This window comes from Pongo pygmaeus, chromosome 5 (assembly GCF_028885625.2).
Source record: "Pongo pygmaeus isolate AG05252 chromosome 5, NHGRI_mPonPyg2-v2.0_pri, whole genome shotgun sequence".
NCBI classification, from domain to species: domain Eukaryota; kingdom Metazoa; phylum Chordata; class Mammalia; order Primates; family Hominidae; genus Pongo; species Pongo pygmaeus.
The window spans coordinates 28,229,780-28,245,662 of NC_072378.2; the positions used below are offsets into that span (position 1 = coordinate 28,229,780).

Sequence of the window (15,883 nt, forward strand, 5' to 3'; positions counted from 1 at the left end):
GGAGCAGAAGCTCTGTAGAAGTAGCTTTTTCCTAAAGTAAACATTTATGGGTCCCGTTTAGACTGCCTGGGTAAACATTTAGCTCTATTTGCCTATTCCAGAGCAAAGGACACTGCCTTGCTCTACAAACTCACCTCCACCCACCTGCCCATTGCACTTCACAGGCATCTCAGTCCTCTTAGGGTGGGACAGGCAGTGGGTCAGTGAGGGGAGCACAGGTTTAGGGACTACCTACAATGTAGAGGTTGCAAGTGGAAGGATGGAAAGGAAGCTATTATGTGCTTGGTGCCTGTAGCATATTAAAAGGACCATACTAATCCTCAGGGTAGTCTGGGACCTTGACACTCAAAGTGCACTCCACGAACCAGCAGCATCTGAGGCACTTGGGAGCGCATTGCTCATTTAAAATGGAGATTCCTGGGCCCCCTTCTGACCTTTTGAATTAGGAATCCGCATTTTAACAAGATCTCAAGTGATTTGTAGGTATTATAAAATTTCATAAACACTATTCCAGAAAATCTGAATTCAGCTAATTGCTAATTGTTCTATTGACAAATAAAATAGTAAGTGACTTTTAAAGAATTGTTTATGGTTCCTAAGCCATGAGGAAAAAAAAATACACACACACGTATGTATTCTTTAACGCTTTAAAAATAAACTTCAAAGACAAAGGTTTAGGGCAAAACAGTTTTAAGCTGAACTTTTATTTCCTCTCTTTTGAAATATTCTGATTCAGGTTTTGACTGTGGAGAAAAGAGTAACAAGAATGTCAGCAGAGGCATTTCGTATCCTAATTTTAACATGATACTTAAAATTCTACCTGCACTTGTTAAATGCTATTATTTCTTATGTAAATCATAATGCACATTTATTGAGAGCTACATTTTAAGTACAAGTTTGTATTTATTTAATCTTATGTACCCTATGAGGAAGGTACTGGTATCATCCTCTGTTTTACAGGTGGGGAGACTATAGCATAGCAGCATTTAGATAAGTTGCCTAAAGTCCCACAGCTCACAAATGGGGAGGAAAGATTTGAACTTGGTGCCAGAGCATATATTTAACCCTGACAATAAATGTCTAAGCATGCTGGCCTCCCCAGTAAGCAGCAAGCTGCCCAAGATAGCAGACTTCTTTTCTTTATAAAACTACTTAAATGATGCTGCTTGCAATGGCACTCAAAGTTGCTGACCAACCCCCAAAAGAAGAATAATGCTGACATAAAAGGCTATGAATTAAAGAGGTACCTTGTGAAGAATAGAGATTTTAAAGTATCATCTTACTTATTATTTGTAACAAAAATGGAAAACTTAAATACAGTAATGACCTGCATTGAGAATTTGATATGAATCATCAACATAGTTATGTTGATATGTATATACTATGTTGATGATTCATATCAAACTTATATGAACTCATATGATATCAACATATATATTGATGATTCATATCAAAAACATCAGTTAGATATGAAATGAGACACAGATTTCTAAACCATTAAAACTAGAGGTTTCATACCACGGATAATGCTGCATAATTATAGAAGCTATCTATCACATTCCTAGGGGAGACCATAGCAATGATTTCCTGTGGGAATGTGGACGATTCTTATTCCCCAAAACCTTACGTTTGTTTAAAACATCACTCTTACAGAAAAAGATGCACCTCTGAATATCCTTTGATCTTAGCCAATCTTTTTTTAAAAAGTATACATAGATACTGGTCTTTTAGAATTGTTCAATATGCAGTATTGCTCAAAAACAGCCTCTCCATAACAATTTATTTCCAGATAAGATTTGGTCCCTTTAAAGGAAATCATAAGAAATGGACCAAAGGATAGGGAATAAGAAGGCCACCCAGCAACCCCCTACAATCACAGTCATCCACACAGGAGACACCAACACGTGGTTTGTAGACAACTGGTTCAATGCAATACAAAATAAATTTTATAAGAACAGAATAAGCCACTTGAAAATCTTACTTTCCAAGATGGCCCCATTTAGGAGTCTGAGGGTCCATAGAATTAGTCCAGTTCTGCTGGAACAGTATAGATTCTAAAATGCCTAATAAGGTTGCAATGATGACTGAAGGCTTTCCCAAACTCATCACACTCATGGTCTCTCTCCAGTGTGGATTTTCTGATGTTTCTTAAGAAGCGTCCGCTTACTAAAGAGTTTACTGCACTGACTGCACTGATAGGGTTTCTCACCAGTGTGGACTCGGAGATGCTGGAAAAGCCCTGCATTCTGAATGAAGGCTTTGCCACACTCACGACACTGATAGCGCTTCTCTCCAGTGTGTATCCTCTGATGCTGAACAAGGCATGAACTGAGGAGGAAAGCCTTCCCACACACTTTGCATTCATATGGTTTTTCCCCTGTGTGGATTCTTCTGTGTCGAGTGAGGCCATTGCTGGCACTGAAGGCTTTCCCACACTCCTTACATTGATAGGGTTTCTCTCCAGTGTGGCTCCGCCGATGTTCATTCAGGCTTGACCTTCGGCTGAAGGCCTTCCCACATTCTTCACATTCATATGGCTTCTCCCCAGTGTGGATTCTCTGGTGCTCAATGAGTACTGAACTCTTAGTGAAGCTTTTCCCACATTCATTGCACCTGTGGCGTCTCTCTCCAGTGGAATGTGCCTGCTGCTTTTCTGCCTTGCTGTCTTGTTTACAAGTTTCTCTGTACTTAGAATCCAAAGATACATCTCTTTGGAGTCTGCTATCCCCCAAATGTTCCATTTCTTTTAACATTTCTTGCTTTGATGCCAACTCCTGGTTCTCAGGTATACTTTCACCATCTGGAATAATAAATGGACCAAACAATATAATCTCTTTCCTTTATGAAAGAATACAATCATAGGATGGAAATAGAAAGATCGATATCAAACAGACATGTTCTAGGAATGAAGAACTATCAGTTAAGGAGGGGGTTGGGTTAAACAGGGATGTTTAGGCTAGTAGAGTAAGGGGTCATCAGCACTGCTAAAATGGCTGGAGGGAGCACCCAGAGACTCCCAGTGAGGATGTACATAAAAAGGCACTATATTATATTCATTACAAGGCAGGCACTGTTCGAAGTGTTTTACATATGTTAACTTATTAAATCTCAAATGACTCTGTGACTGACCTGCTACGATTATCCCCACTTCAAATATGCATAAACTGAAGGCACAGGGAGGTTACCTGACTTGTCTATTGTCACAGAGCTATTAAACGCAGCATTTAAATTCCAACCCAGGCAATTTAGCCCCAGAGTCCACAGTCTTAACTATTGCCCTGTATAGACCCACCAGAGATCTCCTGAAGGGACCTGTCAAAATCCTTACCTTGTTCTTGAAATTGGTGGAGGTGAAAAGATTCATATTTGAGCTGTGTCACCATAGGCTGAAGCTGGATGTCTGTTGGTTCCTGCTTGACCTTCAGATGTTCCGCATCCTCCAAGAGCACTTCAGAATGTCCATGTTCATGGTCTGGAGCCTGAAGGCAGGTAGGCATATTTGGTTAAAGAGGGAGATTATAGGAGTCCAAGCTAATACTAAATGAAAGATATCACATGGAACTATATGAAACATTTTCTAGAGAGATGTCACAGTGGAAGGACCAGAGTTTAATTCATTACCCAAAAGCAAAACAGGGAAGAGTGGCCCAATCAAGTGTGGTGGTTTAAAATAAATCTACCAGGTAGAATCTAACTGCCTGCCCCCAACCCCCTGAATGTGGACTGTACTTGATAGCTCAACTCTACTGAATAGAAAGTGAGGCAGAAGAGATGGTATATAACTTCTGAGTCATAAAAAGTATCGGGGAATCTGCCCCGATATTCATGTAGGTTCTTTTCTATTTTCCTTAAGTGTCAGCCAGCTTGAGAAATAAAGGGACAGAGTACAAAAGAGAGAAATTTTAAAGCTGGGCATCCGGGGGAGACATCACATGTCAGTAGGTTCCGTGATGCCCCACAAGCCACAAAAACCAGCAAGATTTTATTAGGGATTTTCAAAAGGGGAGGGAGTGTGCGAATAGGTGTGGGTCGCAGAAATCAAGTACTTTACAAGGTAATAGAATATCACAAGGCAAGTGGAGGCAGGGTGAGATCACAGGACCACAGGACCGAGGCAAAATTAAAATTGCTAATGAAGTTTCAGGCACCATTGTCATTGATAACATTTTATCAGGAGACAGGGTTTTTGAGATCAACCGGTCTGACCAAAATTTATTAGGCGGGAATTTCCTCTTCCTAATAAGCCTGGGAGCGCTATGGGAGACTGGGGTCTATTTCACCCCGGCAGTCTCGACCATAAGAGATGGCTATGCCCAGGGGGGCCAGTTCAGAGACCTACCCCCAGGCGCACATTCTCTTTCTCAGGGATGTTCCTTGCTGAGAAAAAGAATTCAGTGATATTTCTCCCATTTGCTTTTGAAAGAAGAGAAATATGGCTCTGTTCCGCCCAGCTCACCGTGGGTCAGAGTTTAAGGTTATCTCTCTTATTCCCTGAACAATTGCTGTTATCCTGTTCTTTTTTCAAGGTGCCCACATTTCATATTGCTCAGACACACATGCTGTACAATTTGTGCAGTTAATGCAATTATTACAGGGTCCTGAGGCAATATACATCCTCCTCAGCTGACAGGATTAAGAGATTGAAGTAAAGACAGGCATAGGAAATCACAAGGGTATTGATTGGGGAAGTGATAAGTGTCCATGAAATCTGTACAATTTATGTTTAGAGATTGCAGTAAAGACAGGCATAAGAAAATACAAAAGTATTAATTTGGGGAACTAATAAATGTCCATGAAATCTTCACAATCTGTGTTCTTCTGCCATGGCTTCAGCTGGTCCCTCCGTTTGGGGTCCCTGATTTCCCACAACAAAAAAGCACTGTGGCTTTTTCCTTTCTCTCTCTTTCTCTCCTTCTCCTCTCTGGAGGAAGCCACCTGACATGTTGTGAGGGCACTCAAGCAGCCCTGTGAAGAGTACCAACGTGGTAAAGAACTAAGACCTCCTGCCAACAGCCAGTGAGTAGCTGAGGCCCCCTACCAACAATTGTACCAGTAAACCATCTTGGAAGTGGATCTGCCCACCTGAGTCTTGTCATCAGATGACTGTAGTATTGGTCATTAAGGTTTAGGGGTAATTTGTTACACAACAGAGAACTAATACATATAGATATAGCCAGCCAACCTGTGTCACCAAACCCCACCTTTCATTTAGTATTTAATGTCTAGAAGTCCATCTTTCTCCTCTCACCTGGTTCCCTGGCTCACTAAGCTCTTGTTCCAGATCTTCAACTACAGCCACAGCCTCCTCCCCACTCTCCGGATGGTGCTCCCGCACCCAGGCCTGGAGCTCCTCAGGCAGGATAGTCAGGAACTGCTCCAGCACCAGCAGCTCCAAGATTTGCTCTTTGGTATGGATTTCTGGCCTTAGCCACTGACGACAGAGTTCTCGGAGCCGGCTCAGAGCTTCTCGGGGACCAGGAGTCTCTTGGTAACAAAACTGCCTAAAAAGTTGTCGGGAGGCTTCTTGGCCAGAAAAGTTGTTCCCTCGAAGGTGGGTTTCTTGGTCCCAGATAAGGTCTTCCTCCACTTTCACAATCTTAAGATCATACTGTTCCTCTGTTGAAGCCATTCCTGGGGTTAATTTAGAAGGCTTACTCTGGCTTTAAGTGAAGGGAAAACTGTGATTTAAAATTTTCTGATTTAATCTTCCTTACGAGAAGACACCTGATGATAGAGCATTATATATTAATGGAAATAAATCATAAAGTAGTGGGGAAAAAAGCAAAGTATGGAAACATGAATGGTATTCTATAATTTATGTTAATAAAATGTATATATACTTACTGACTTACATATGTTTAGCAACTGGGAAAAGGCTATGGCAGAGTATGTTAATGGCCTCAATTCTTCCTCCTTCCCTATAGCCATGTATTAATATTTTGCAGTGCCCTTCCATTGTGACACTGTATTCAACAATATGACTTGATTTTGCCAATGATATTAGCAAACGTGATGAATGCAGAGGTTTGAACGTACTTATGTGACTGGGTTTGCTTACTTTTGCCCTCTGAAATGGCCAGAAGAAGGATATCTTTCAGATGATAAGAGACATGCAGGACAGAGCCAGATCACCCCAGTGGAGCAGATGAGACCATCCTAGATTAGCTGACAGCCAGCTAACTGCCAGACATGTGAGCAGGCCTAGCCTGAGGTCTGCAGAGCTGCTGAATGCAGATGTATAAATAGGGCCTGCCCACCCCAAGTAAGCTGTGCCCCATATACTTATGTGCTAAACATAAGTTTATCACTATATGCCACCAACGTTTTGTGGCTATTTATTATACCACATTATTATGGCAACAGATAACTGATATAGAAGGGTGAACCTCTGGGAAGCAGAATTAGGTAACTGCGGAATAAAAAAAGCAAGAGATATTTACTTTTTGAGCATAGACATGATGCTAAAAGGAAATGCTCATTGGAGCATTTCATATTTCAGATTTTCAGATTAGAGATGTTCAACTGTTAAATATAATGCAAATATTCCAAAATCCAGAAAAATCTGAAATCCAAAACACTCTGGTCTCAAGCATTTTGGATAAGGGAAATTCAGTCTGTAGAAGCGATTTAAAAGCCTGGGCAATATATGTATATGGTAGCTCTAGGAGGAGAACAGGATATATAAAATAAGCTATAATATCAGATGATGAATGCTATAATAGAGGCCTCACCAGAATATTCAGGGAGTAAAGAATAGAAAAAAGAATTTCTGACAGGGTATGGAATATTGAAAGAATATGACTTAGGGGAAAGTACACTTGAATTAGGCTAAAATCATGAAAAGGAATTTATCAGGCAGAGAAAGGAAGGTATCTGGCATCATAAATCAAGCAAACAACAGGAGGAAAGGTATTTAAGAGCACACACAATGGCAATAAAGACAGGCAAAGCTGAACTATAGAATATGGGTTGTGGATAAAAATGTGAGAGGAGATGAGGTTAGAAAGATGCATTATATGGGATAGAAAATGGCCTTCAACTCTAGGCTTAGACGTTAGACTTTATGGAAAACTGAGAGGCATCAAGGCTTTTATTTCATTGTCATGGTGTTAGATCTGTATTTTTAGAAAATATTGAGTAAGATTCAGGATGGAAATGGTAAGAATATGTTGCAAGGTTGTGGCCATTTAAGTTGGGAAGTTTAATGGTAGTTAAACTGATACGATGTTGACTTTAGTGGTGTAATTTAATTTTATATGATTTTTGCCCAATGCTAATTGAATTATTAAGGTCTGAGAGCACTTGGAAGTTTTTCAGTTACACTTTATTGGGTGAAAATGCATTTATTCCATTCATTCCAATATTATGTGTCTATTAGGTGTCTGGAATAGTGTGAGGTGCTTAGTTCAAAATAGTGAAAGGAAAAGTCCCTACCTTTATGGTATTTACCATGGGAAAGACAAACCTTAATAAAATATTCACATAAAATGATGTTACAGAATTGAGAATTTGAAGAGTTACAAAGATCATGGCATTTATTCTTTGTCAATGTCCAGTGCCAAATGTATATCTTTTTACTCCTTACTGTAGCATCTGGTAATTTGGTTTGTTGAGTCTTCAGTGCAGAAGACTGAAAGTCTGAAAATTTCTAATTATGAATTTGTATTAGATTGCATTATCATTAAACATGTAGCTTCTCATGGCCTTAGGTTTATAGGCAAAAATTGTTCTGCAAATATGCGTTCTGCACTTTAATGCTATTGAGAAACCATGGAGAAACAGTTGGCTTTTTTTGTTTTTTGTTTTCTGGATCACTACAGGCAATCTCTCACATACCCAAAGCCACAGGTGGAGTATTTCTCTATCAATTGTATTCCTCTCCCCATAATTGGTGCTTAGGATTTACCTCCTGGTCTTATGCCACCATGAACTGTCTTTATCCTTAATGCATAGCACAGTGCCTGGCCCACTGTCAGTGCTCCATAAATGTTTTCTGGGCAAATAAATATATTCTCCCCTCCTATGTCCCCTTTCACTTCATCAAGCCATGGTAAGGACAGGGAAAGGAACACAGAAGGGAAAATACACTCTTTCTTTTTGACCCCCAAACCACCCGTTCCCAGGATGTATATGCATTACCCTATGTTCCCAGCCAGTCCTCCCATCTCTTCCTATCTCCTCTCCCAAACTGCTACAGATTACAGACACTTCTTATTTTTAAAATGCTAGAAGACTTAGAAGTCTGGACTTACCACAAAATTATGAACGCATCTTCAATGTTTTGTTTACCTGATTTATTTGATTAACTGCAAATTTGGTGTCATCTGATATCCTAGCAGGGAACAAATACTTGATAGACATCTGACGAATTAAATGGAATAAGCTATTTAAAATGATCTTTACTGAAGCACTGCAGTACAGTGAATAATGTTCAAATCCTGTGGCCTCTCTAAGCGTTAATGACTGTAGTACTTCTCTTATAGGTGTTATGATTATACAAGGTAATGCATACAAAAAGCTCAGTGCAGTACCTGGCCCACAGCAATTATTACATAAATATCAATGAGCAGGTATTATTAGTAAAGTAGTATTAGTAAATTGAATATCTTCATTTCATAGAGGAAATAGACCCAACAAAATAAAATATTGACTTCATATGTTAATACTCAGTAGACAGTTGAAAATACTAGAAGAAATATTCAAGAAAATCCAGGACAGACTGTGACCAGTGGTGACCTCCCATTTGTGTACTGAAGCCATCTCTAGATACCACCAGGGGTATCCCCCTGAACATCCCAACAACAGCTGAAAAGCAACGTTAAAGATTGGATTCAGATTTCCAGGGTGATATGAAACAGGCCAATTTATGATTAATTACCAATTGACTCCAAACATTTGGCACTGGGAAATGATATATAAAAGGGGATAAAGAGAAAGACATGGCCAGCTACAGATACAAGACAAAAATCTCAGTGGACCAGAAACAGAAACACTGAGTAGTTAGTGGAGTTGATGACTTGACTGCAGAAACAAAGACATCCTAGAATTCAACTCCTGGGGGATTAAATGTGGTGTGTCTCAGGTTGTAGGGAACCAGGCTCACTGTTTCATGCCAGGACCTGCAGTGGACTTCCACACTCATGAAAGGGAGACAGAAAAATAAAAGGCAGTTGACTGCTGACTCAACTTATGACTTTATCAGCAACTAAGGCCCAGGAGGCAAGGGACAAGGAGAGACTCACTACTAGTAACTAACCCATTTATTTGCTCATTTACTCAATAAATGTTCATTGAGCACCCATAACATACCAGGTACTTGGCTGGACACTAGGGCTACAATGGTGAAAAAGACGGGACCAGGCCCTGTTTTGCTGGAGCATACATTTTAACAGGGAAGACAAACCGAAAATAAAAGCAACAACAAAAATAAGTAAGGAGGCAAATAAAATAATTATGAGTTATGATGATTACTATGAAGATAATAAACTAGGCACTGAGTTACCAAATAAATGGACAGCCTATTTAGATGGGGTAGTGGGAGGGGAGGTAACATTTAAGCTGAGCCCTTAAGTGCAAAAGAAGTGAGCCATACAGAATAGGGATGAGGGAGGGGAAGAGCACTCTGGACTATCCAAAGGCCCTGAGGAAGTGCATGCTGCCATCAAAGACAGGAAAGGAGGCTGGAGTGTCTACAGTCATGTGGGAGAAGAGTGGCAAAATATTAGGCTGGCAAGCCAAGCAGGAGTCAGATCATGTAGGGCATAGGAGTTAGGATTTTATAAATGCAATGAGAAACCACTGAAGGCTTTAAGAAAGGAAGTGACAAGGCTGAATTATGTACTGAGAAGCTCTGCTACTGGATGGAGAATGAGCTGAGGGAATGAGGGTAGAGGCAAAAGTGGAAGCAGAAAGCGAGGGTAGAAGCAGAAGAGGCAAGAGTTGAAAAAAGGGTAAAGTGGAGGGGGTGAAGACTATTGCACTGAATCTAGAAAGACTTCCACTTAGTTTAGATGTTACTGTACAAGTGAAAGGAGAAACAGCTTAACCTTTGTAAAAGCAGTTCAGTCACTGGACAATCAATTTATGGAGCTGAGCTAAGAGCTTGGAATACACAGGTGTTTATAGCTCATGAGGATATAGTTACAATACAATAAAATAAAAGCCATAATTTAAAAAATGTATACAAGGTATACTCCTGGAGGAAGTGGAAGAGCTCATCCTAAATACAAGATTAAGTTTCTATGCATTGCCTGTAATCCACAAAGGAATTCATTTCACATATATTTACTAAGTGTTTATGAGGTGTCAGACAGCAAAGAGTGAAACAATGCAGAGTTTGATGTGTCCCCACTGTCCTTCATTGAAATAAAAACATGGCAGAAAGAGCATAAAAGAGAATGTTTTCATTCATGAGAATGTTTTCATTCACATCAGCATAATTAGCAACAGCAACAAAGAGATCATGTAAATCACAAATCATCTGTGTTGTAAAATAAGTCCCAAAGGATGACCAATTACGATGACAAGAAAACAGAAGAAGACTTTAAATACCAGGAGGAAACAGTCAAATCCAGAAATGGGGATGCACTACAGGAAGACTGGAAGAGCCTCCTTTTCAACAAGGCAATGGGATGGGAGGAAGGGAGGCAAAGAGTAAAATTGCCCTAGGTTAAGACTTAACTACATGCAGTGAGTGGTCTATGATTGGATCCTAGTGGGTACAAACAGGTGTAAAAGACATCTGTGGGACAACAGGGGGTGGAGGGATTTAAACATGAACTAGGTGTCAGGTGAAGCGCCTACACTTAGTTGGGTGTGCTAATAATCTTGTGGTTATGTAGGGAAATGTCCCTAATTTTTAGAGATGCATTAGAAACTAGAGGTGACAAGTTATGAGGTTGGTGGTTTTTACAATATTTAAGGAAAACATTATATGCGACAAACATTGCATAATGTTGACTTATTAAATAAAAGTTACGTGTATATAGGAAATAAGGCTTTTGACAGGGAGAGACCCTTCTCTACCTCTGGACCTCGGTTTCGCCGCAAAACTCCGACCTCTCTAGGGGTCTCTCCCACCACCCTGTGAAAGGAGCTACCTAGCTTGCCTTAGGTAGATAGCAAGGGAAGGGTCCCTGGAGAGCCCGCCCCCGCCCATGGTTTAGTGTCTTATCCCCACATAACATAAAACTAAGCCTGGGGAAAAAATCAGGTTGCAGGCACCGATAAGGGAACTAGCACAGGGTGTTGTGCCTAGAGATATGCCCACGGCTGCATAGATAGAAAAACCTCGGGCCCATTTGGATAAAAACTTGCACAGAACCTCCAGCTCACTCAGATAAGGGAACAAGGCTTGGCACATAATGCCTTTGTCCTTTGTATAGTCAGCAGGTTCCCAGGAAAAGTTTCTTCTCCTTTTGTGGGTATGGGCACGGTGGGCTCTGGTAGGTTCCGGCAGGCGCTCTACTGTCCTTTATTAGGACTATAAGCCCAGCTTCTGTGAATCATCACCTCAGCCCCTGATTGGTCCGGGGCCAAACTTTCACTTCAGCTTCTGATAGGTCCTGGGCCAAGCTAAGCAGCAGCTATGAATCATCATTTCAGCTCCTGATTGGTCCCGGACCAAACTGAGTCAAGCGTTAGCCAGGACAGCCCGCAGACTAAGCGCATTCCCTCTCCTTTCCAGTCCATAAAAACCCCAGAACGGGCCCCATAGTAGGTACTCCCGGTCGGGACCCCCTCTCTGCTGGCTGAGAGCTTTTTCCTTTCGCTTATTAAACTTTCGCTCTAACCTCACCTTTCTGTATGCTTTCCTTAATCGTCTTGGAGGCAGGACAAAGAACTCCCGGCGTTATCTCAGACAAAGAAAGACTGTTTAATCGTCAGGATAAGGGGCAAGACCTCCACCCTACTCCACGGGGGCTTCAGGCCAGAGAATGTGTAGGGGCGGGGGTCACGCCTGCGCAGACGTTCCCTCCCCGCCTACTCCAAGGCACAGACCTGAAATCTTCTGGGAACCTGGCGGGTCGCGACCAGGGGCCAAGACTCACCTTCGGGGCACCGGGAAGCTACGGAACAGGTGGCGGGGCTGCAGCACCCCAATGACCGATCAACCGCAAAGGCCGGAAATGCGTCAGCCGTTCTGAGCCCACTGGCTGAAGCCAGGCAACTCTTTCCTTTCTAGGAATTCCAGAGGTGGCTGCATCTTGGTGACTCCCTTATTGCAAACCCCGGGGCCAAAAATCCCAGTCGCACTGGGTGCGAGGCGGAGAAATCCGGCGAGGGATTTCTATGGGGAGCGGTCCCCAGCATTTAGCAGTTAGATGGTCATCGAGACGCAAAACATTAGAGCCGGAAGGTGTTAGGAAGACACAAACGTAGAGAGCGAGTAACAGGAGGCAATTCCACGGCCAAACAGGTTTATTTACAGGAAAAGCCTGCGAAGAGTTCCAGTTAGGAATCTGGCTGAGATCCTGATCGCTTACAAGCTGAGGCTTTTATAATAAAGTTTCTACTGGGGAGGGGTTGGGGAAGTGCTGGCTAGTTGGAACTGTTTGGAGACTTTCCAACTGGGGAAAGATGTGGTTAGGGCCGTTAGGCTCTGTTGAGGTTAGAGCTGTTATGCTCTGTTGAAGCTATGGACGCGGTTGATATTTGCTTTGTTTCTTGAGAACACAGTCATCAAGGTTGTAAAATGACATCATTATTGTTAGTCCTCACAGAAGGGACTTCCTACTTTTTCTGTCTGTAATACTTATCTATTCTTCCCCGAGTCTGTCCACTTCCTCTGGTCTCTTTGACATCACAAAGGAGAGATGGTAATGGTGGGACCGAGAATACAGAGTTGTTTTTGTTGTGGTTTTGTTATTTTGTGTTTTACACTCAAACCTCTGTCTTTGGAATCCCAAAGTCTAGAAGAAGAGCGTGTAAACAAGTAACTACGTAAAACAGACGTGCATGTGAAATGAAGTAAAATAAAATAAGTGCTTGTAAATCGATGAGAATAGCCTCTGGAACATGCTAAGTACGTATGTAGGAAATAAATGTATGTATTAGTTTGTGTATGGGGCAAAACAAGAAGCAGCGGGAATCTGCCAGCGTACACTGGAAAAGGAGCAAAGGAAATAAATTTCTGGGAGAGGGAATCAAATGTACAAAAGCAGAACTGGGATGAGATCCTTTGGTACATCCAAAGAACTGAGCTGATCAGCATGACTGGAGAGTGGTATATGTGGCAGGGGCACCAGCTCTTACTTTTTTTCAGATCCCTAACCAAGGAATTTGAGCAATCTGATCAAATTTACATCTAGAAATGTTATCTTGGCAGCCACGTGGGGATGGACTGTAAGGAAATGAAACTACAGGCAGGGAGACCAGCTAGGAGACTACTACAAGAATCCAGGGTAGAGAGAGTGAGGGCCTGAATCAAGGCAGTAGCAATAGAAATAGAGAAGACAGATAATACATGTTAAGAGGTTGAATTGATTTTTTACAACTCATTCAGTCATTATATAGATTCCCATTGAATGCAATCTTTGTGCCAAGGGCTTGCTGGATATAATAATAATGAAGGACACAAGGTCCTCATCCTTATGGGGTTTATAATGTAACAAGGAATACGGACAGAGAGAGATCCAGCTTATACAATTCAAGAGACCCTATTTGAGAAAAGGAATTCAAAATTACAAGTACAAACATAGGTATGAAAATGGAGACTCAAGTCAGGTGTAATAGCTCACGCCTGTAATCCCAACACTTTGAGAGGCCAAGATGGGAGGATCTCTTGAGTCCAGGAGTTCAAGACAAGCCTGGGTGACATAGTGAGACTCTGTCTCTGCAAAAAATAAAAAATATTATCCAGGCACAGTGACTCATGCTATTAGTCTCAGCTACTGGGGAGGCTGAGCAGGGAGAATCAGCAGCTGCAGTAGCCATGATCGTGCCACTGCACTCTAGCTTGAGTGACAGACTGAGACCCTGTCTCCAAAATTAAATAAATAAATAAATAAACAAATAAATAAAATGAAGGAAAAAGAAAAAAAAAATGGAGATTTAGAATGGAAAATAGGCCAGGCATGGTGGTTCACGCCTATAATCCTAGCACATTGGGAGGCTGAGGCAGGCAGATTGCATAATCTCAGGAGTTCAAGATCAGCCCGGGCAACGTGGCAAAACCCCATCTCCACCAAAAATACAAAAATTAGCCAGGCATTGTGGCACATGCCTGTGGGTCTGAGGTGGGAGGATTGCTTGAGCCTGGAAGGCGGAGTTTTCAGTGAGCTGAGATTGCGCCGCTGCATTCCAGCGTGGGTGACAGAGGGAGACCCCATCTCAAAAAATAAATAAATAAATATAGAATGGAAAATACATTCTTTACATCACATTACAATTTTTTTTTGAGATGGGGTCTCGTTCTGTCAACCAAGCTGGGGTGGAGTGGTGTGATCACTGCAGCCTTAAACTCCTGTGCTCAAGCAATCCTCTTGCTTCTTCCTCCCAAAGTGCTGGGATTAAAGGTGTGAGCTGCTGCCACCACACCCAGCCATACTACAAATTTTAAAGTCTTCCAAATATCACAAACAAAAATCAGAAAAATAACAAAATATTTTTATTATTTAACTGCCTGACACCTCTATAGTAACTCTCCCCTAATTTGTTGGCTTTATGTTCTTGGACTGCTTCTTTGTATGTTAATTTCATAATTTAAATTTTTCTAGAAAGAATAAAAAGTTAATGTAGCCATTCCTCTAGCATGGTTGATCAAAAGCTTTTTTTTTTTTTTTTTAAGTATTTATTGATCATTCTTGGGTGTTTCTCGGAGAGGGGGATGTGGCAGGGTCATAGGATAATAGAGAAGAGAAGGTCAGCAGATGAACACATGAACAAAGGTCTCTGGTTTTCCTAGGCAATGTTTGTGTCCCTGGGTACTTGAGATTAGGGAGTGGTGATGACTCTTAACGAGCATGCTGCCTTTAAGCATCTGTTTAACAAAAGAACATCTTGCACCGCCCTTAATCCATTTAACCCTGAGTTGACACAGCACATATTTCAGAGAGCAGGGGACTGGGGGCAAGGCCATGGATCAACAGCATCCCAAGGCAGAAGAATTTCTCCTAGTACAGAACAAAATGGAGTCCCCTATGCCTACTTCTTTCTACACAGACACAGTAACAATCTGATCTCTGTTTCTTTTCCCCAAATTTCCCCCTTTTCTTTTCAACAAAACCGCCATCGTCATCATGGCCCGTTCTCGATGGTCACTGTCTCTTCCGAGCTGTTGGGTACACCTCCCAGACGGGGCGGCCGGGCAGAGGCGCTCCTCACATCCCAGACGATGGGCGGCCGGGCAGAGGCGCTCCTCACTTCCCAGACGGGGTGGCCAGGTAGAGGCGCTCCTCACTTTCCAGACGGGGCGGCCAGGCAGAGGCGCTCCTCACTTCCTCCCAGACGGGGTGGCAGCCGGGCAGAGGCGCTCCTCACCTCCCAGAAGGGGCGGCCGGGCAGAGGCTCTCCTCACTTCCCAGTCGGGGCAGCTGGGCAGAGGCGCTCCTCACTTCCCAGACAGGGCAGCCAGGTAGAGGCGCTCCTCACTTCCCAGACGGGGCGGCCGGGCAGAGGCCCTCCTCACTTCCTCCCAGATAGGGTGGCGGCCGGGCAGAGGCGCTCCTCACTTCCCAGACGGGGTGGCCAGGTACAGGCGCTCCTCACTTCCCAGACGGGGCGGCCGGGCAGAGGCCCTCCTCACTTCCTCCCAGATAGGGTGGCGGCCGGGCAGAGGCGCTCCTCACTTCCCAGACGGGGTGGCCAGGTACAGGCGCTCCTCACTTCCCAGACGGGGCGGCCGGGCAGAGGCCCTCCTCACTTCCCAGACGGGGCAGCTGGG

General features: G+C 42.7%; 1 protein-coding gene across 23 annotated transcripts in view; it reads right to left on the bottom strand.

Annotated features, from left to right (window-relative positions):
* Positions 1–673: 673 nt before the first annotated feature.
* Positions 674–15,883, bottom strand: part of LOC129038711 (zinc finger and SCAN domain-containing protein 31) — a 31,106-nt gene continuing 15,896 nt past the window's right edge. The window contains exons 1-6 of one of the 23 annotated variants that reach the window (XM_054492083.2): positions 11,335–13,979; positions 8,253–8,361; positions 5,249–5,724; positions 3,329–3,479; positions 2,210–2,800; positions 674–743 (exon numbers count right to left, since the gene is read on the bottom strand). In XM_054492083.2, the coding sequence (XP_054348058.1) occupies positions 733–743; positions 2,210–2,800; positions 3,329–3,479; positions 5,249–5,629 (1,134 nt within the window). In that variant the 5' untranslated portion in view covers positions 5,630–5,724; positions 8,253–8,361; positions 11,335–13,979 and the 3' untranslated portion in view covers positions 674–732. Of the gene's footprint in view, positions 2,801–3,328; positions 3,480–5,248; positions 5,725–8,252; positions 8,362–11,323; positions 13,980–15,883 lie in introns of those variants that run through there. The other 22 variants (XM_054492096.2, XM_054492090.1, XM_054492094.2 and 19 more) reach the window with 22 other exon arrangements.